A 21,607-nucleotide genomic window follows, 5' to 3' on the forward strand; every position below is an offset into this window, starting at 1 on the left:
CCGGCGCCACATCATTCAGAGCCTTGTATGTGATTAAGAGCACTTTAAAATGGATTCTAAAAGAGACTGTAAGCGTGTGCAGTGAAGCCAAGATTGGTGTGATGGTGTGATGTGAATTTGGAGCTGCTCCATAGCTTGATTGGTCAGGCAAGTAAACAAGGCATTACAGTAATCTTATCTAGAACTCATCTAATTTTGGAAATATTCCTCAGTTGATAATAACACGACTGGACTACTTTCTTCCCATGTAGCTCCAGGCTAAAGTCATTATCGAGGATAACACCCAGATTTTTTGTGGCTGACTTAATGTTAGGAGTGAGGGAGCCGAGGAGTGGCTGTATTTATTTTGAGAGGTATTCAAGGCCAATGATGACAACTTCCATCTTATCAGAGTTAAGTTTTAATAAGTTTTGGGACATCCAGCTTTTTATATCATGTAGGCGGTTATATAATGAGGCTAATTTACTGGGGTCAGATTTTTGAAAATTACAGCAAGGCCTCCTCCACAGCCACAAAATAAAAGTAGTAAATGAGGGAATTAAAGCAAAGAAAAACAGTGATTTCATTCAAAATCCCAAACAATCTTTTGACAAAGATCCGGTGTGTTTTAACAGGAAATAGAAACGCAGATTGGTAGCGGCTACAAATCAAACTCACATCAGTGACCGGAGAGGCAGGAGAGTCGTCATCACCCTCCTGGCTCTTGCTCCTCATCTTCCTGGGTTTGTCTGGGTCGTCCTTCATTATAGCGTCTCTGTTAAACAGCAACACGGATGTTACTCAGTCAAGGAATTAATCAGGCGATCAAGAAAGTAAACAAAAAAGTAATAAATAGGTTTGTATGAGCAGAGTATTTTACAGTACATGAATTTACACACAGGTCCAGAAAAACTACTAATTAACCAATAATATTTTAATTACACCTTTACATTAAACTTAGCTTCCACACTCTAAGATGCTCAAACATCTTATACAATTATTCACTTTTTTTGCAATAAACGAAAAAACAATAAATACAGTATATGCACAGTTTTCATATATATGCTTTTTCTAGAAATATTTTGGCCATAATTGAAACTTTTTTTTAAAATACATTGGGAGCACTGCTTTCATCTTACAATCAAAACTGGAGTGTTTTTTTTCTATACTCAAGTCGGTGAGGGTTGATGCATTCACTGCTCGTCCTACCTGTGTCTCCAGTAGTTTGCCTTGTAAATGACAAAGTCAGGGATCTCCATGTCGTCTCTCTCCCAGGTGCACTGGTCATAGGTCAGGTCTCTCCACTTGACCAGGTAGTGGTACATCCCCTTCTTGTCCACACTTACAGGTAGACACATACAGTACAGTGAGTGGTGATGTCATGTTTTTCAATCTTTGTCATCCATCATTTTTTTACTTTTTTAACAGACAAAAAATAAACATCTGTAATCTGCAAGTTTATAAATATACTGTAAATACATCACATTGGCTGACTCAGGATAAATCAATTACAACTTTAGGGCCCATACCTGTGGTTGATGATGCGGTGGATCATCATCCACTCAGGCTTGATGCCATATCTGTAGTACTTGTCCTCCAGGATGGCGTACTGGGGGTCTTTGGCCCTCCTCTTCTCGCTCTTTCCCACTCCGTTCTCATCCTCTCCGCCCGACCCGTAATCCAGGCTTGGAGGTTCGTCCATGTCTGTCTTCCTCTGGTAGTTTCTGTACATCACCGAGTGGAAGATCTCCAGCTGGAGGGAAGAAATATATAGAAGGAGAAGAAGGAGACTGAACGTTTCTGCCAAAATTCAAAGCAATTCTCGATCTTTTGCATTATATATTCTTGAACGTTTGTAAGATAAATACAACATCTAATGGCTAAAGTACTGCACATTTACTTTCCTCCTTTTCCTTTCCTCTTTTGCAGACTTTTCTGCAGAAGTTTCTGGCTTGTGACCCCTTAAAATTAAGCAAAATAAATATACACACCTATATATATATATATACACCTAATTGCAGGTTATGGCTTTAGCATGGACATAAGATATGAGCACTATTCTTTCTTAGATTGTTTCATTTGATTTTTAGAGACCTGAGAGGTATCCAGTATTTTAAGAAATAAACTAAATTAGAGAGAAATTGGAAAAAAATGCAAATTATTTGGTGCACCAGATGGTTCTTGCATTGAATTCTAAGATTCAATGCAAGAATCCATTATTATGTCCAAACGGCAGTACCGAGAAAATTAAACCGCCATACTTCATCCTTGTATTCTTGAGTTTGTTCTTGAACTCTCTCCTCATATAATTCTTGGATTTGACCGTCACTTTGCATTCATCATCTCACCTGCAGCTCAGTGATCCATGTGCAGTGCCAGTATGACTGCCCGGCCAACTTGACAAAGAACTCCCTCTCGGCTCTGCCCTTCATGGGAGGTGGCAGGGGGGCGTCGGGTGGGGCGTCAGGAGCCGGGGGCACGGGAATGGGAGGCGGAGGCTCACCCCACCGCCAGTGGAGGATCTTCTGGACACGTCCTTTGATTGGCGGACACTAGAGGAGGAATATAGTGACTAATCAGACCTTGCTATAGTTACTGCATAAAGGAGAAATAGACAGTTTTAATTGTAATATACTTACTTAAATTAGGTGAAACTGCCCTCTAATGTATGTGACTGACTGTATTATCCTGGTAAAACTTATGAACGTAAAAGCTTCCCAAAGTGATGTGATGTATTTCAAGGTTTCACCAAACAATATCCACCATCTAGGGGCATAATTTAAACTTATTTATACTTATTTGCTATTTTTAAGACCTAACAGTTTAGTAAAGCAACAGAAACAGTCAATGAACAAATCAGAAAACTGACAATAAACAAAGTACAGGCTCTTTCAAACAGTGACGAAGTAAAACAAAGAACACAAGAGTGACTAACCGTGCATCGCGGACACAACCACTCTCCATTGGGGATCTCTGGTAGCGGAGGGTTTAGACAGTGGATGTGGTAGGAGGATGTGCAGGTGTCACAGCACAACAGTTCACCTCCATCTTTACACACCCGGCAGAACTCCATGTGGTCGTCGTCTTCCTCCTCCGCGCCGGTGGGCACCCCCACCCCGACCTCTGAAATCACTCTGTCCTCACTGTCCTCCTCGAAATCCTCAAAGTCCTCGTCTTTTGCTTCCCACTGGATTCCCTCTTTTTCCTGGGGATGGGAAGGGAAACATTAGAATCCTGAATACATGAATACAGGAGTTTTATAACTTCTTCTTTGATGACTTTAACTGTCAAGGTGAAACCAGGTGATAACTATGATTTCTTGTTGGCGTTGATTAACTAGGACTGAGAGAAATAGATAAAGGGGAGGAAAACTCAGGGCCAGCTTGTGATTGAAAGGTCATGAGTTCGATCCCCCAGACCAGGAGGATAAATTTAGAGGGGAAAGTGAAAGAGCGGTAGTTGCTCTTCCTTTGTAATCACTGCTGAGGTGCCCTTGTGAGTGTGACACAACCCGGACTGAATAAAGTAGAGCTGTAATTAATGATTATTTTCATTATCAATTAATCTGGCAATTATTTTCTCAATTCATCAGTGAATCGTTTGGTCTATAAACATCTAAAAACAAGTAAAAAATGTCTGCCAGAGTTTCCTTAAATCCAAGGTGGTGTCTTCAAACTGCCTGGTTTATTAGACAAACAGTCAAAAACCGAAAAGATATTCAGTTTACTATCACATAAACCTAAAAAAAGCAGCAAATGCTCACAAATGACTGGCTGTATCTGGGGAATGTTTGACATTTTTGCTTTAAAAATGACTGAAATGATTAATAAATTATCAGAATAGTTGCCGATTATTTTTCTGTTGATCGACTAATTGTTTCGGCTTTAGAATAGGGGTTAAAAAACAACCTGATTTATGTAACACCATTCGGTAACACCTTTCAAGCAAAAAAAAGTCATATTTGTGGCCTACCATTTTTGCAACAACAGCTACTAACCAGTGATGGACATTAGTGGGTATAAAAATCAACAATGAACAAATCTGATCTGGTAGAAGTTGGCATTAGTCACGGCAAGCAAGCAAATGTTAAACTTTGCATTGGCTACTTTGTTAAATTAGCCTGCTATTCAGCAGTTTCAGGCCTGCTGTGCTGAAGTGCTGATCCAGTTCGGCCTAATTGTGCTGACTAATCTAAGTTGTTTTGCATCACAGACCCAGCATAAAAACAACTGTGTCATGGTAACCAAAAAAATGAGCATTCATATTTGTGACATTACCGAATGCATTTACACCCACGCATACGCTTCAGGTGTCTGTCTTTGTCTGGGCAGGATTGTGTTTGTCTGTGAGAGCAGTTCTGCTGAAATCTGTAATGCAACTGTAATACAAAGCCTCTATTCATCTGGTCCTCCAAGCATGTAAAAACAAACCACTTTTAACTGTTATTTTTTTCACTCAGGTTTAGCCGTGTAGCTCTGAGATAAATATTCAAATGAAGCTGGAACAGATGCATTCTCGTGTAGTTGGACTCACGCAGTGCGGGCAGCTCCATTTGCCCTCGGGGGCCTTGTCCAGCTCAGGCTCAAGGCAGACGAGGTGGTAAGCTCGGGGACAAGTGTCGCACAGTATGATCTCGCCACCCTGCTGACACACTTCGCAGTAGTCCTGATGGTCGGTCTCATAGCCATCACCTTCCTCTTCACCACCTGGAACTGGAAGGTATGAGAACAACGCGTGTAAAAAAGATAGGAGACAAAGGACGGAAACATGTACACAGGTAAAAATGTTTCAAATTGAGAATACTTTATATCATCTATAATTAAGTCCTGTATAGTACACTTAACGAGCAGGTTGTCCTTACTTTTCTTCTTCTTCTTGGCCGGCCGTCCTCGTTTGCTCTTCTTCACACGGCCAGAGCTGTCAGATCGAACTGAGGAGCTGTGCACGCTGGAGTCCTCCTGCTCAGACTCATCCTCGTCCATGTCCTCGCTCTGACGGAGAACGAGAAAGAGTCGAGTGGGTGAGTGAAAGAAACAGGAAAAAAGAGAATCTGAGACTGAGATAGAGAGTGGGTGCTCAGTGAGATACATCGAGAGACCCCACTGTTTTCAGCACCCTACAAACTTTTTATACTCACTGAGCAGCTCTTCTTCCTCTTGGCGCCTATGGGCGATAGTTTAATACGAATGGGTGCCATCTTTTTAGCCTTGGCTACAGCCGAAGCCTTTTTCTTGTCTGGGACTCGAGGACTTTTACTGCGTTTCTTGTAGCCTGGGCCTGAACAGATAGCAAGAGCATGCAACATTTGACATAAAAGAAAGAAAAGATGGTGAGTGTACTGTATAAGCAAAAAAGTAAAAGTAAATAGGATGATTTTGACAAATAGTACACTTGGTTTATTGTCTTATATTGCATATAAACTACAATACAGGCAAACATCAGCTGGTCACAAGACAACAGCATGTGTTTAAGATAAAGTCTGAGGTCAGCAATCACAACTAGAAACAATCCTTTTAATCCTGCTGGATTGTATGCCCTGAGGGGTATAGGATAAATAACACTTCAGGTGGACATTTAACCAAAGCACGGACTACAGCTGACCCCACTGACCTTTGCCCTCTTTAGTCTTGGCCTTTCGGATCGGCGGCGGTTGAGGTGGCGGCTCAGGCGAGGCGGTTGCTGCAGAGACCTGCTCGGCGACAGCAATGGCGGCGGCTGCAGCAGCCGCAGCAACAGCGGCTGCGTTGCCCTTAAAGGGGTTGTTGGAGCTGAACTCCCTCCATTTAGCCCCCAGGATGGTCATCATCTTTGACATGGGGATCTTAGGGTTCTTCTTGGCTATCATGGGCCTGGGAGCGAGAGGTTAGGATCACTGAAATGTTTCGGAGAGAAAGACTATGTAGGCGACATGCAGAAATCTGACAAAGGCCCTGAAGAAACAGCTGTGACATAACACTTTTTCAGTCAACTTAAACGTGTGTGAGCATTAATCATACTTCCATGTATTAGTCATAGGAATTGTTTGTCTATAACTGTTTGTAGTAACTACAGTTATTTGGTAGAAACACTACATGGTTGACTTGGCTGAGAAGAGTTTAGTTTTCTTCTACGGGCACTGACGGTATTGAGACGGCTAAATAATGTCCCAACAGATACAGGCGTTGGATGTTATGGATTACTTCATGTTATCAGAGTCAAAGCAGGTGAGTCAGCCACAGAGGCAGAGGCTCAGGCTGACACTGACAAACTGACTGCTACATGGCTAGCATGGCTGTCTGGGATGCCAGGAGAAGACAAATGCAAGTAATAGTACTTCTGTTATGCCCAACCCATGCCATCTGTATCTTTGTTAATATGCTGTGGAAAGTTTCACCATTGAGGCTTTGTGTTTTGAATGGTGATGCCAATGTAGTAGAAGAAGATTGGTGTGTGTGAGAATAAGAGGCTTGCAGGGCTGCCAACTCTCACACATTGACCGTGAGACTGTGACACTTTTCACACGCTTTCATGCCACAAATCCATGTTCTCACGCGGTGAAAAACAAATTTATAACTGATAATGTCATGGCGGGAAAAGAGGACATTGACAGTGCACAGACGGACCAGACAGAGCAGCACAGCGCTACAACAGCGCCGTGCAGCAGTGAGTTATTCAGACCATTGGGTGGGAAAGCCAGAAATATACACACATCTATTATATTGTAATTTATTCCCATGCGTGCTGCTCAGAGTAATCTCTGTCAGTGGCTCTTCTGGCAGCAGCACAGTGTCTCTCACTCTCCTCTTGCACTGTGTGCACGCCTGCAGGAGTGAAAGTGAGTTACTATGATTACAGAGACGCTCTGTGTCTCTGTCGCTCTGAAACTTTCTTGCGATTCCCAGCAATAGGTTTCTACATAACATTTTATCAATATAATTTAAAATATAAACTAGTCAATCTTCTAATAATCATTTCCTGTCCTGATCCACTCAATTATACACTGTTCTTGATGCATTCTTGGTTTTCATAGCACCCTCAATCTGACTAATCTAGACTAGTGCAGGTGGCTGTTTCTTGACTTAATCCGAGAGGCTCGGTTGTGTAGACATGCAGGAAATTTGTTTTAAATTACTTTTTTTTTCTGGGTGAGGACCCCCAGACCCTCTGCCAATTATGTATCTTTCCAAGTTTGCTCCCCTATTTTAAAACATATCCAGGCACCCATACTTGCACGTGTTGTCTTTTTCATATGTGTGTGTGTGTGTGGGCTGTAGGATGGCTCATGTATTTCAATCACTGACCTGACCAGATTTTAGTCATGTTAACTTGACAGTTCATTTGGCCATTTGTCTAAGTTTATGAATTCGTCGGGTGTTACTCAGGATCTGTTGGTGTAAAGTTGTAGAGCTGGTCTATGTAGAGCAAGGTTAGTAAAGTTATTGCAGCACTGCAGCTCTAAACAAGGCCAGAGAGAGGTTGAGTGGGTCAGTTTACCACGAATAATGCTCATTTTATCATGAACAAAAAGAAGTACTACTAAAATATCCCCCTCCCCTAAACGTAAACCTCCCCACCCAACCCCCAACGGGAACAAATCCCACTCCAAACTCAAGTCAAAAATTGGCAGCCCTGGGCTTGAAACTTTATACAAACTTAAACAGAAACAGGAAAGCACCTGTACCTAATGTTGAAGAAATGAAAACATGGTGGGGAGGGAAGTGGCTACGAGACAACACTCGATTATTAATATTTAGAGAATTGTTACACTGGGCCTCCTATCAGTGAGAACAGAACATAGCAAAAGTTTGTATGATTATTTTCAAAGTTTTGTGCTGACGTCTCTTTGTCTGAAATAGCATACTTAAAAGTTATTTTCATCTTCATGGCTAATACTGTTATAACCAGCAAAGAAATCATATATACAGTGATGTGATTGCTACATTTGGTGACCAAGCAGAGCAGAGCTGCTGTGTACTGCAAAAGTACATGTAATGTCTGTGTTTTCACATTAGTCAGGTATGCACGCGTGCTTGCTTTCAATCAGCAGACGTGACAAGTATTCACATCAACATGCTCACTCTCCAAACTACATTTGCCTTGTGAGTTGGACATCGACGTTAACCTTGCATGCAATGTACAGTAGTGCACAAAGACACTGCGGGATATGATCTCTCAGCAGGAGAACACTGGTTTCTCTGTTAGTATGAATTTTAAATTTTAGATCTGAAGGACTGCCGAGGCCTCGAGCGCAGACTCCACATCCACATGGTCTGCAGCAAAACCTTCCTTTGATTCTTGAAATCTTTCCAATCAGTTTGCAAAGTCTCTGACAACTCACCAACCTAATCATGTCTTGAGCTATAGTATATTTAACAAGTTTTGAAAGCACTACGGGGCATTTAAAGAGGTTTCATTTGAATCAAGACTTAACAAGGCTTTAAGATATTTCTTGAGCTATTTACAATTGAAAATTGTAGCTTAATGATCCCGTCCAGACATGTTTTAAGAAATATTATTTGTGTTTGATGTGTTTTTTTAAGTTCAATTACCTCATCAAAATCTTTAAACAGCAACAGCCAGCAGTCCACATCAACACAATCTGACAATTCGACAGCCATACCTCATGAACTGGCTGAAGGCTTTGTAGTTGGTGAGTTCCCTGTAGTCTTCCTCAGTGAAGGTATGATCAACATCCTCCAGACCCCACTCCTTTGCCAGCTGGGCTGAGGTCTTCTGCTCTATCGGTTGCTGAGTAGAAACCACCAATGAGATGAGAAAGATCATCAACCGCTTGTCAGAGCAATTTTTATATGTTCATGGACAAATGTGACTTTAGTGCTTTAAAGAAACAACAAGATTTCAGTCTTTACCTTTGTTGTTTCCTCCTGACTGCTGTCTCGGTCCCCATCGTCTTTTTTCTTCTTCTTGGTTTTCTTCTCCTTCCTTTCTTTATGTTTCCTCTTTTTCTTTTTCTCACCAGATCCATAGTCGCTGGCTACACTGTCTGAGTTGTCACCGTAGTCTCTTTCTCTGTCTGAGTCTCTCTCTACATCACTGTCCTGAACAGAAGAGGAGAGAGGAAGATGTTTGATTATGAAGACACTGATAGTCAGCAAAGTGAGAAATCAAGAGCGTGACAGCTGAACAGACTTACAATCTTCTTGCGCTTCTTTGCTTTGACGGGTTTCCCCTCTTTGTCTTTCTTCTTTGTGTCCTTCTTTTTCTTCGGCCGTCCTTTCTTCCTGCACGGGACTTCCCTGTCAGATATTTCCGCCTCTTCGTCTTCGGAGGGAAGCGCAGAGGAGAGACAGGTCAAAGAGAGCATTAAAAGAGAGACAGCTATCAGAATCAGATGAACAATAATCTTCTCAAAACGCTTCCAGCTAATCCCCGCTGAACATAATTACACACAACAAAAGCTGCATGATACCCAAGGTGGCTTCAGTGACCTCTGACCTTGTCTGAATTGTGACACATGCTGAATTAGATACAGTTTGTCAGTGTGCTCTAAGTAGATTTGACAGCTGGTGTTGGTGGCTCAATAGCATGGAGGATAATTGGTTTATCCCAAAGTCCTGATGTGTAATAACAATAAAAATCTAGTGTTTATTCATTTTAAAAAGCTTTTGATTTAAGGGAAACACAATGAGTTTAAACCCTTCACTTTTCTTACATCATAGAAGACTCTCAGCCTCGGTACATCTAAAATACATGACTGCTTTCAGGGAACAAATGATGTGAAAATATCAGGCCAGTTATTCCCCATGGTACCTGGGTAATATCACAGCCACGGGGAAAGCAATTTAACCTGCAACCTGACCTGGCTTAGGAGTAGAAAAAGAGACACACACACACACACACACACACACACACAAGGGAGACAGCTGCAGCCTCAGCTTAAGAGAAAATGCAGCAAAGCATTAAAGCATAACCAAAATATGGGCTGCGGTCTCCACCATGCAAACAGTCTGTTTGATCGGCTACGTTTTGTCCGATTTTTATTGTCTGCCTGCCTTTGTTGGTGCGCGCTCCCACCAGCAGCAGAAACAGCCCCCCCCCTCACCACCTCCACCTCCACCTCCTCACTCCCACCCCCTTCCAACCAACCAGCCAACCCCGCTTCCCGCGTATCCGTGCAGCGTGCAGCCGCCGAAGGCACGCCGGGGGCGGCAGCAGCACGCACGCAGGACTCGGTGATTCAAAGGCCGCCAGCGGGACGGTGCGATGAACTGGAACGACTCCTTCCCGCCCTGCAATTCCCACACCGGGACCTCGACCACCGCTGTGACCGCTGCTAGAGGTCGTGAGGGGGTTAAGGTCCTCGACGGGAAGCCCGACACTAATTTATCTGTCTGACACGGCATAGCGGCAGCTCCGGAGTCGAGCTAATAAAAGTGTAAAAGCATAGGATGATATTCACACAGGGAAATTACGCATAATTATCTCCCTTGTGACATCTGCACTGTGACTTTTAAGTTTTTCTGTCACATCTGCATCGCATCCAAACCACATATCACTAGTTATTATACTCCTGTTATGAATAAACTGCAACCTTAAGGCTGCAGCACTTATTTTTGATGTCTAATGTAGCAATGTGGTTAACCAACCACCACTTTCTGCACCCTTTAGTTTCACTGCAACAACTTCACTGTCACAGAAACATCCAGAATGCCAAATGCACTCAATCTTTCACCTTTTTTTTTTATTTTTTTTTATAAATGATCAATACTGACAACTAATGCTGCATATGCTGCAGCAAAAAAAAACCCAAAAACGTCCAGTTCTGTGGAGTCAAACCCAGAGAGTAAACACGTCATGAAAATGTTATTCAGCTAATTATGGAGCAGGTATGCAAAGCTACCAGAGGGGGCTAAAAATGAGGAAAACAGTCACACCTTTCTGTCCCGTAATAAGTGAGCAGCATGCAGCTGCAGCAGTGTCCTATATTGACCTGTCATAGCGACAATGAGGGGTAGAGGGGCAAGTTTCTGTCTCCCACAATTTTCACACCATCACCCGGCTTTCATGTCTGCACGGCACAGCGCAGCATCTCCTCCTCGACATGGGTATCAAATGTAGCCTCCGGCCAGAGGAGTCCATATTTATGCCAGTGTTTCTTTGCCGTGAGCCTTTTTTTTTTTTACCCTTCAGGGTGACCTTATTACCCCGCAGAGCGAGCTCATTTACATGATCATGCATGTCTAGGACCTGTCAGAGGGATTTAAGAGATAAAACGCGAGCTGCAACTTTTTGTGGTGAAGCGCAACGAAAAATCAGCTGTGCCAAGTTAGTTTAAACTTTGTCGGGATGCGCTGGAGGCGAAGAGGAAGTGGAGTAGGGAGACTGAGCATGTGAAACAACACAGAAACACATCTGGCAGGCTGGGGGTTTTGTGCATTTTGTTACAAACTGGACTGGAGTTTCTGTTTTTGCAAGCGCGCTCTCGTCTTTTTTCTCTCCCCCCTCAGCCGCTCATATAGCTGCAAATACGGGACTATGATGAGAGACATATATGTGCAACATATACCTGATGAATAGGGGTTTTAGATGGTTAAACCTCCTTTTAAAAAAAAAAAATCTGGACTAGTAAGTATGTTTCTCTTTTGTAAGCGCGCACCCGAGTCCTCAGCTCTCTACTGTACCGTACAGGACCTGGAGAAGCCCAGATATGGGGGGCACAAACTGCGGGTTTCGGCTACTTCCAGCATGCCATTTCTCCACATTTTTAGTGCGTCTAAAAGAGTGTTTTTATTTGGTGTGCGCGCTCCCGACTTTGTCCGCCAGTTTTTTACTGTACCTGGCGCGGCTGGTGTTGCAGTTTCCCGAGGCGCCGCCGGCGAGTTTATGTCGCTTGCGTTCTCGTCTAGGTCTCCGTCGTCGTCTTCTTCATCAAAATCTCCTCCCTCGGAATTAACCACCATGCCCTCGTCTTCCTCACAGGACCGGAGAGGAGAGGACATTATACTCCTGTCATTGGATCCGTCCTTGTATTCAAAAAAGCGTATTCTTGCCCGAATATATGATATTTATTTAATATTCAAATCGGCACAGAAAAAAGTGGGGGGCGTTTTGGAATATTTTACACTAGGCAGAGCAACAAAGATGGCCGCCCTCTTATATTTATTTTTTAACAACCCCCCCAATAAGAAAAAATCCCCTTACATAAAAAATGGCTGACTATATTATTTCAGAACGCACCCCCCTCCTCCTTTCTCAGTCTCTCTCCGTCTCTCTTTCTCCCTCTGCGCGCCCCCTCCCTCCTTAAAAACGTACACATTGTTACAAGAAAAAGGGGTGTGTGACTGCATGTAAGTTACATTGTTACTTGTTTGTTTCTTTTCTGTCTGCCCCCCCCCCCTCTTTTCTCTCCCTCTCTCTCTCTCTCTCTCTCCCTCTCTCTCTCTCTCTCTCTTTTCTCTCTCTCTCTCTCTTTCTCTCTCTTTCTCTCTCTCTCCCCAAGTCCGGATCAGTCACGAATCCGACACACTCGCCTGGTGTCACTGTCACTTGCAAGATCACACGCAACAACTCTCGCTTTCTGCATTGCAGAGCCCGACACAAATCTATCAAATATGGCCACCTTATATTCTCCAGAGCCCCCACCGTTGTATAAAAAATATTTTGGAGCAGCAGCAGCAGCAGCAGCAGCAGGGTTGTGTGTGTGTGTGTATGTGTGTGTGTGTGTGTGTTTGTGTGTGTGTGTGTGTGTGTGTGTGTGTGTGTGTGTGAGAGAGAGAGTGTCAGAGAGCTGGGGAGGGATTGAGAGAGAGGGGGGTTGGGAAAATCTGCCGCAGCCATGCCCAGACTTACATCAGATTGTATTGCTTAAAAATTAACTACTTGTGGTGGGGATGAAAACAATTCAGAATATGCAAACTACACTTCCCCACTTTGAAATCACCTTATTAAACAGCTCGAGGCATACAATCCGTCTGCGGTGCAAACGTTTCAATACAAACATGAGCTTTTTTCTCAACACTTTACTGTAATATCAGTCCTCTCAGGAGCAGCGGTGCTGTGTCAACTGGATGGCAGTAAGGCCATGGGAATCCCTAGACCCCAGCCAGCCCTCAGTGGCTGCTCAGGGGCACTTTTGTTTTGACAAAAGGAATTTTGATTTGCCTTTCGCATTTAAACCTCACGATGAAACAGGGGTCAGACAGGAGAAACCGGTGGCTCGGCTGTAGGTAAAAATAGGAAGGGAGAAAAAAAAAAGAAAGAGCCGGATTGTATTAAAACATCTGCATCCGAATGAGCTTCTCGGCACAAAGAAAAGAATATGTTAAAAATGTGCAGTATGTAGTTAAATAAATCTCCAGGGGCTATTTTTTTTTTTTTTTTCCACAGTTTGAACTTATTTTATTGCATTCATTCAAAACTGTTTAAAAAGTCAGATAAAAGCAGCAACAGAGAGGCTGAATGACAAAGAGATGTCAGGATTTTTGGGGGAAAAGGTGACAGCTTTTCTGTTTTTTTAATAAATTACTGATGTTGGAAACAGTAAATAGTAAAAAATCTGAACACAAGGTGAGGTTTTTGGCCCTCAGAGCAAAGCAGAAGACTGTGAGATGCGGCTGAAACCTCAAAAAGAAATCTAGTCTCTTGTGTTAGGATCATGTCCAAGCAGCCTGAGGTGACCTTAGAGGTTAGCACCAATGTCAACAGACCTTTTTTCACAGAATACCTTTTGATATGTCACAGTAGGAAAAATTGCAGGTGTAAATCATAAAAATTGACAATGAATGAATTCCTCGGAGCTGCTTCGGGTTCAGGGGTCGCGGTATTGTGCGTGCTGGCTCACTGTCACACTGTCACGGCTTAATGTTATAAATAACACCTGTGCTTTTCCTACCGTGACGAGTCAAAAAGTCTGTTGTGCAAAAAGGGGCCTTTTGTAGAAGTGGAGAAGGAAGAGCAGGTTTGAAAAGCTCAGGGTCCTCGTCCTTGTCCGGGATGCTCTCAGGGTCATAACTCCATTACGGCTCCGGCTACACCTGAGAGCACAACAAAGAAGCAACTGGAGGATTTCATCTAGTTTCCACTCTAACAAATAAACTCACAATCTTCGCTCCGAATTTCTAAAGCAGAAAATACGTGCAGTCAGACAAAAGCCGAGGTGCCTCATTCACGAATCTGTCCGTTGAATATTGTCTATTAACTCATGTAAAAGTCGAATAAATTAGATGTTTTTAAATTCTTATTACTCCTATATCTGTACAGAGTTAAGGGAGCTATTGTATCTGACACAATCAGTTTATTGGCTGGAGGAACACTTAACGAGTGACTTAACGAGCCTGAACTCACTGTAAGTGTAATTATCATAAGTTCTGTGCCCTAATTTGTGAGTTATTCATACTTTTGCAAACAGGCAGACCTTTGGCACAATAACTGAACCCCCTCAAAAGTACTTTTAACTACACTATACATTTGTAGAGGGAGCATGTTGGATTTAGGTTTTAATTTTGCCGCCTGATATGACTAGAAACAGTGAAGAGAGCAGTGATGTGACAGAAGGTGAGAGCTCGAAGATTGAGCCATCCTGAGCGCGTGGCACGCAGCCGCAACGCATCCGTTTTGTTTTTTTATCCCTCCCCACGTTCTGTCTGTATGTGTGAACCCTGACATCTGCGGCTTTCACACCAATAACCGGATATCATGTACGTAAACAAGCATTTCAATTACGCCTCGTCTCCCGTGCACCACTCCTCTCTCTCTCTCTCTCTCTCTCTCTCTCTCTCTCTCTCTCTCTCTCTCTCTCTCTCTCTCTCTCTCTCTCTCACTCTCTCTTTCCCTGCCTGCAACAGGTGTCTGAGCCGCTCCGGCTCAGCTTCCCCCCCGCGCCCACAAATGAGGCGAGAGGAATTTGTTAGTGCCTGATCCAATGGACACATCTGCCAAGAGAGACACGGCGGCAATGCAAGACACACAGGAGGAGGAGATGTGTGTGTGTGTGTGTGTGTGTGTGCAGGGAAAGTGCATCTGAGTGTGCGACTGGAGCCCCCTACTAAGCCTCTGGCCACTGAGGAGACTGCTGTTGCCAGATTGGATGGCTGCAGTGTGTCTATGTGTGTGTGTGTGTGTGTGTGTGTGTGTGTAGTTCACATACCCTCACCCACAGCATCCATGTGTGTGTGAGGTATTTACAGCCATGACTGTGCAAAAAAAAAAAAAGGGTGAAACTAGCCAGGACTCTCATATGCTGCAGGCCCTGACACACTGCACTACTGTCTGTGCTGAGAATACCACCACCACCACCCCCCTCCCCTCCATGCCCCCACCCCAGATACACCGAGGATGAGAGGGAGAAGCGCTTCCCCTGGGTGCTGCGCTCTAGCTAACCCAGATTTTATGCAGTGTGACACAACACACAGAGGAAGACACCAGCTCCTGTTCTCCATTCAGAGCTCAGCTGTCTGAACTGAGGCAACCCAGAGAGCTGATAATGCAGCAGGGGGCCTGTGGAGAAAAGAGGAAGTCGCCTTACGTTGATCTGTGTCCGCTCGTCCTTTCACACTTCACACGTCCTGACAGTGTTTTAAATGCAAGTATGACTTATTCTTTTTTGTGTTTAGGCGTGCGTGAGTCATTTAATGGATTCCAATTGTCTTCCCTTGAGATTTACAGTTTCTGGAGGAGTTGCATCAGCGTTTAATTTGAGAACAACAAAGGAGGGAGTCTCTTACATTTCCACTTTAATATGATGTGTAGAGTACATGTACAATTGCAGGAACTCAAGTCAACTCTGCTGATTGCATAACAAACCTCCCAAACACAGCTGATCTGTCCACACCTGAGGCGAGATACAAGACAGCGCCACCAGACTGGCCTCAAGAGCTCTGATGTCTTAAAGGCTTTTAACTGGCACATGAAGAGCTAAAATAGTAACAGTGCTTTCATGTGTTTCCCAACCTGAGGATCTGGACCCCCACAAGGGATCGCAAGTTGATTAAAATGATACAAATGCAGAAAAGACATATTTCTCTGACTCAATAATCTGACTTTCCTCTAACATTTGCTTTCTTCTTGTAAAATTGGATAATTTTGCTTCTTCAGGCATCTAAAAATGATTCAAATATGTAATAGAAAGAACTGACATTGACAAATGAAAAACATGTGCAACTAAGGTGTTGCAAGTAGACATTGCTTCATTTGAAGGGGTCAACAGGAGTCCAGATAACAAAACAACAACACAAAAAAAGGGATGCAAACCAGCATATACCGCTCACCCCCATCTGTAGCTCTCGTAACGTCAAGGTGTGAGTTTGTATCCAAAGCAGTTCCTCCCTCGTGCTGTTTATCTTTCCAGCAGGCTTCTCCGAAGTCATCGGCCTGGCACGTGACAGAGCCAGGAGGGGGCACGTACACTTCACACAGTCAGTGGATCACATGGGTCAGAGCCTGTAGTGAGAGGGTGTAAATCTGAATCAGGAATACAGATAAAAATGTTAGGCTAATTGATTGATTTGGCCGATTAACACTGACAACTTTAGTTCAAGGGTCAAACCAACCAACCTTTCATGCTCACTTAGCATTTTAGACTTGAGAGTCCCACTCCAGAAATTCTTATCTTATCTTTTCCAGGAATGACACGTACAAAATCATGGTGTAATTTCACAAATCAAGGTGTAATTATATTTTAACATATCATTTTCTACATTCAAATGGCGACATCTAAAACTAAAGTACTATATTTATTTTAATTTTATTTATCAAGACACAGAAACAAAGACATAACAGCTGGAAGAGTGAGTAAATAAACACATCATAATGGGGACATTTGAGGTCTTTTCCATTATTTCACCATTGTTTTGGGTAAAATCTTGTCTGAGAGTTCATTAAAGCAACACTATGTTACTTTTGAAAGAAGAAATAAAATGTTTATCATACAAATTAAAAGTTGCATTCATAAGCAATAAAACACCTTACTCAATAAACTCAGGGGTGTTGCTGCTACAGTCTTATACTTGGTTTGGTATCACCAGTTGCTTTTAGTGGCTATAGTTAGCCACTAAATTTGGACAGATATTTCTGTGTTAACTGACATTACTGAGTCTGTCAGCTGGTGTGTGGGCATGTGTAAAAAACAATTAGAATACACACACCGCTGCCAGATAACAATTCTGATGGTTTTATTTTTTAAAGAATATATGTTGACGCCTTTAAAGGATAGGTTCACAATTTTCCAAGCCTGTTTTAAAACAACAGTCAGGTGCCCATATGAACAGTGAAAAAGGTTTTCCTCACTGTAATAATTCCTCCTCTTCATACTGGCCGTTAAAAGATCCCCTTCAAATATGCTTTAAGTGATGGAAGCCAAAATCCACAGTGTTTCATCACAGTCATTTAGTGCAAAAATGCATCTAAAAGTTTATCTGAAGCTTATATGAGGCTTCAGCTGTCTGACTTAGTCATGTCAAGTAGATATCTGACACATTTATAGTCTTTTTAGCATCAAATTCCCTATTTGTGTGTCCTTGGACAGTGTTTCCATGTTGAGCTACGCTGGGAGTATGGTAATAAAAAAGAGGGACTTTGGCTCTAAAAAGGCTAACGTTGAAAGATATATACTTGATTTGACTAATTTGGACAGCTGAAGCTTCATGTTAGCTTCAAATATTCCTTTAAATACATTTTTTGCACAGAAGGAGGACTGTGGATTTGGTCAAGATTCAAGATCCTTTTATTGTCATTCAGCAAAACATCAGTGATGCAAAGCAGAACGAAATTACGAGCATGATACCGTTAAAAACACAGATTTAAAAAAAAAACACAGTATAGGGATCTTCTAATAGTCAGTATGAACAGAATAAATGATTACAGCATGAAAAACATAATTCAATGTTCATTTGGGCTTCTGACTGTTGTTTTAAGACAGACTTGAAAAATTCTGAACCAGTCCTTTGATGCAACTGTCTCAAGAAAATTTAAGGAAATATATACATATAACATTATTCTATGTTATGACTTGTAATTGTTACTTGTGGCCACAGAGGCCGCTGTTCAGCAACAGTTACATAGTTAAAATATCATACAATTTTTCAAAAAGTCCATTAAAATAATACATTTAATAGCAGGGTTAGAGTCAGCATGTGGCTGTAATAAATTTCGCTGAAACAACACAACAGGTCAGGTGTAAAAATATCAGCTTTAACAATAGAGTCTTACATTTAATAGTGTTCCTTTCCGCTGTTTGTTGCCTCCTCTGTTAACCACTTGTGCTGCCAGTGTAATAATTTACTTGTTTTTTTTTTTATCTTTCTATCTTCGATGATGCCGTTCCCTTTAAAAAAAAAAAAAAAAAAAGCAAACAAACAAAACAAAAATCACCGTTTCCGGTTCAGCTGGTCCGTCCGAGAAAGTCCTCCGACAGCAAATGTAGTAGTAGAAGAAGAAGAAGGGAGAGGTATGGCAACAATGATCGCGGAAAATGGTCCTTCGATTCGTGTATGTATTTCTTTCTTTTAACTTGTAGTGTTTTATTCGTTACTCATGTTGTTTGACGTGTAATAGTGATGAAGAAAAGCTCGTCAGGTTTCTAAAGCTCGCTTTATTTCATTTTTATCAAGGCTTCAGTGCTAGCTTTACGTTGAATTAGCTGCTGCGGCTCATCTGTCACCTGTTAAAAGTAAAGAAATATTAGAGCTATCAGACAATATTTACAGACATACTATTATCTAAGTTAAGCATCTGAATATATAACTATCTTGGTCAAAGCAACATACATTTTAATACGTGTATTCATTAATTAAAATCCTCTAACATAGCAATATATTTCTCAAATGATAATGTTATCATAAGCCAGATAGCCTGATGTGTTTAGGCTGCAAGTTGCATCTAAAAATATTTTCACTATCGATTAATGTCTTTACCAGAGTCCCAATATTATCTCAATGTTGCTCATCTGATCTGACCAGCAGGCAAGTACCTAATGTGTTGAATTCATAATGATATAAAACGAGAAATATCAAACAACTCTTCAAATCTGTGTTGTGAGCAGCAATTGTTTTGGTATATTTGCATCCTGAAAATGAAGTAATTGACTGTTAGAATCAAATATATTTGTTGTCTATCAGCTAATCAAAAATGAGACTGATTGTTTCAGCATTAAAATCAGTTTAAGTTTAATCTGTTGTCTTTCTGTCCACACCCAGGAGCAGTCTGATGTGTCCTCATCATCCCAGGCCAGGCAGAAACTAGAGGGGCTCCTGAACAAGAACATGAGGATCCGCATGACAGACGGACGGACTCTGGTGGGGCTTTTTCTTTGCACAGACCGGGACTGCAACGTCATCCTCGGCTCAGCTCAGGAATTCCTCAAATCCACAGGTAGGTGAAGACCAGAGAGGATCAAGCAGCCTTGCAGCACATGTACGATAATGATGATGTTGATGAGAAAATGACTATAACCGTTTGAGAGAACATACTATAAGCATCCTGGGGCTGTATTAATAAAGCTTCCTGGTACACAGAGTTGCTCCTACTGATGAAATTCTAAGAAAATTATTATTATGAATGATGACGTTAAGAATTTCCTCCTTACAGTTAAAACAAGATCCTGGTAAAGATAAAAGTTATTCACAAAGCATCTTAGCCCCTAAAGAGAGCTCTTAAGGTGAAAAACAGACTTTTAAGAGGCTTTAGAGATCCTTAAGCGGAAGAGAAAGTGGCGGAAAGACAAAGGTAAGTAGGAGAAATATTCTCCAAACGCTGAATGACAGTGAGTTAATAAAACGCTACAGATCAGATCGTGCAGGGATGTTTGTGGTCGATCTTATTAGACATACGCTCACATCTCCAACTCGACACAATAACACTATAATGCCAGAAATGAAAGTGATCACAACACTGAGATATTTGGCAGCTGGAAAAAAAAGATATACATGCTAACCAACGCTGCTACTTACATAGATTGGCCAGCAATCACAGAAACTGATGAAAGCTGAGCCATTTTTCCCCCGTTAATATCACATAGATTAAGTACTAAAATGACCAGCATGGTAAATAAACATAAGCAAATAAATATAACAACATGTCAAACATTTCATAGGCTACAGAGCCTAAATTCTATTATTAGGCCTATCAGGTTCACTGTCTGTGTTATGTCCATTATCACTAAGAGTGTATTTTTATTTCTTTAATGATCAACCAATCACACCTTTTAAAACAATGAGTCATACCTAGCAACGGGGTCAACCACACCTTCTCACTAAGGTAAAAGTTTCTGTCCCTTCTTCGCTCAGAGTTGCTCGGAGAATTTTTCCTAAATCACTCCTGAGCTCGGACTCCTCGCTAGAACTTTTTTAGGCTAAGTCAGGAGCTCTGTGAAAGGGGTTCGCAGAATGTTTGTGAAAACGGCCCTGGTATGTTTTATGTTTCTCTTCCTTCCCTCCCTTCTTCCTTCCTTTGTGACCATTAAAATGTTGTTTTTTTGGGTTTTTTTTGCTGCCACTGTGCCAGCTGTTCCACCACTGTAGGACAGTAAATGAGTTACTGTAGCTTGGAAGCCTTTTTCAGAGGAAACACATACATGTAGGTGTCAAAAAGTACTTTTGAATGCCAGCTAGTATCCTTTAAAGTTAAATACTGATGGAAACACAAACAAAGTGTTAAATAATAACAAGACATTTTTATTTATAGAGCGCTTTTCAGGTACTCAAAGACAAGTTTTAGTTTTGAACACAGACAGGTCAGTGCAGTGACGGATGTGTTTGGGGACAGTTCCAGAGGGAGGGGGCAGCTATGGAAAAGGCTCAGTCATTTCAGGGCTTTTCATTAGTTTGCACTTTTAGTTGCGAAATCTGATCTAAAATAGAAGAATCTGAGTAGCTGTGTTTATTGTCGTTGCTCGTGACATTGTGTGAATCACCAGCAGAGGATAAAAGAAGGTAAATCCCTCAACACTCTTGCGTGTGACCAAAGAAAATGAACTCTTTTTTTTATTTATCTCATTTTTTCCACAGACACATTCTCCCAGGGTGAACCCAGAGTCCTGGGCCTGGCTATGATCCCCGGTCACCATGTGGTATCCATCGAGGTGGAGGCCGACAGTCTGGAAGACACGCAAGGGTTCGGGGCTAACCACTGACGACACCCCGCCTGCCCGGAGGAGCAGCAGCAGTGTTCAGCATGACTGACTCCCACTCAGCCTGATGTAACGGCTGCGGCAGAGCTCAAAGGACAACGGACGTCTTGACTGTGTGGATTTTAATCAAGTCACTTCTCCGCTACAGATGCAGAAATCCTGCGTCAGTGTTCTGGATTTTAGCCATTCCCTTCATATGTGAGGAAGTCTCCTTTTTGCAGTAACAGCTGTACAATACAGCACATGTGATGTGTGTGTGTGTTTGTGTGTGTGTGTGTGTGCGTGAGCAAGCTTGCTCGATGTGTGAAATGGTGTTTCAGTGTCGTGTACAGTAAACGTCTTTCTTGGACATTTTGAAATAAATCCCTGTATTTGAGACTTAGTGTTTGTTATTGACTAAAAGTAGATTGATATTTCTTATATTTTGATTTATTTCTAAGTGTAAATATTAATATGTAAAGTGAAGAAAGTTGGTGAATTGAGGGCAGTTTAGTGTCATGAGAAAACCACTAAAACGCTTCCTCTGTAGCTGTTTCCCTTCATTATTATGATTATTATGCATTACCA

The 21,607-nt window shown here is 42.0% G+C and overlaps 2 protein-coding genes and 1 long non-coding RNA gene across 5 annotated transcripts in view; 1 reads left to right on the forward strand and 2 right to left on the reverse strand.

Moving 5' to 3' along the window:
• chd3 (chromodomain helicase DNA binding protein 3) overlaps window positions 1–12,297 on the reverse strand; it is a 44,242-nt gene extending 31,945 nt beyond the window's left edge. For 2 of the 3 annotated variants that reach the window (XM_042401284.1, XM_042401281.1), the window contains exons 1-13: window positions 11,756–12,297; window positions 9,113–9,240; window positions 8,829–9,017; window positions 8,579–8,706; window positions 5,590–5,828; window positions 5,117–5,256; window positions 4,841–4,970; window positions 4,513–4,691; window positions 2,915–3,184; window positions 2,328–2,531; window positions 1,509–1,732; window positions 1,189–1,320; window positions 658–754 (exon numbers count right to left, since the gene is read on the reverse strand). In XM_042401284.1, the coding sequence (XP_042257218.1) occupies window positions 658–754; window positions 1,189–1,320; window positions 1,509–1,732; window positions 2,328–2,531; window positions 2,915–3,184; window positions 4,513–4,691; window positions 4,841–4,970; window positions 5,117–5,256; window positions 5,590–5,828; window positions 8,579–8,706; window positions 8,829–9,017; window positions 9,113–9,240; window positions 11,756–11,918 (2,223 nt within the window). In that variant the 5' untranslated portion in view covers window positions 11,919–12,297. The remainder of the gene's footprint in view (window positions 1–657; window positions 755–1,188; window positions 1,321–1,508; window positions 1,733–2,327; window positions 2,532–2,914; window positions 3,185–4,512; window positions 4,692–4,840; window positions 4,971–5,116; window positions 5,257–5,589; window positions 5,829–8,578; window positions 8,707–8,828; window positions 9,018–9,112; window positions 9,241–11,755) is intronic. The other variant, XM_042401285.1, reaches the window with a different exon arrangement.
• A 1,000-nt stretch (window positions 12,298–13,297) lies between these two features.
• Window positions 13,298–18,226, reverse strand: LOC121889380. Its single transcript, XR_006093508.1, has 3 exons — window positions 18,124–18,226; window positions 16,185–16,356; window positions 13,298–13,952 (listed from the first exon to the last, which is right to left on the reverse strand). It is a non-coding gene; the product is annotated as an uncharacterized LOC121889380 (long non-coding RNA).
• A 69-nt stretch (window positions 18,227–18,295) lies between these two features.
• Window positions 18,296–21,418, forward strand: naa38 (N-alpha-acetyltransferase 38, NatC auxiliary subunit). The gene is made up of 3 exons (XM_042401288.1): window positions 18,296–18,402; window positions 19,110–19,284; window positions 20,919–21,418. Exons 1-3 carry the CDS (start codon window positions 18,364–18,366, stop codon window positions 21,041–21,043), a joined length of 339 nt encoding a protein of 112 aa, XP_042257222.1. The 5' UTR covers window positions 18,296–18,363; the 3' UTR covers window positions 21,044–21,418.
• The last annotated feature ends 189 nt before the right edge of the window (window positions 21,419–21,607 follow it).

Source organism: Thunnus maccoyii, chromosome 22, assembly GCF_910596095.1.
Source record: "Thunnus maccoyii chromosome 22, fThuMac1.1, whole genome shotgun sequence".
Lineage (NCBI taxonomy): Eukaryota > Metazoa > Chordata > Actinopteri > Scombriformes > Scombridae > Thunnus > Thunnus maccoyii.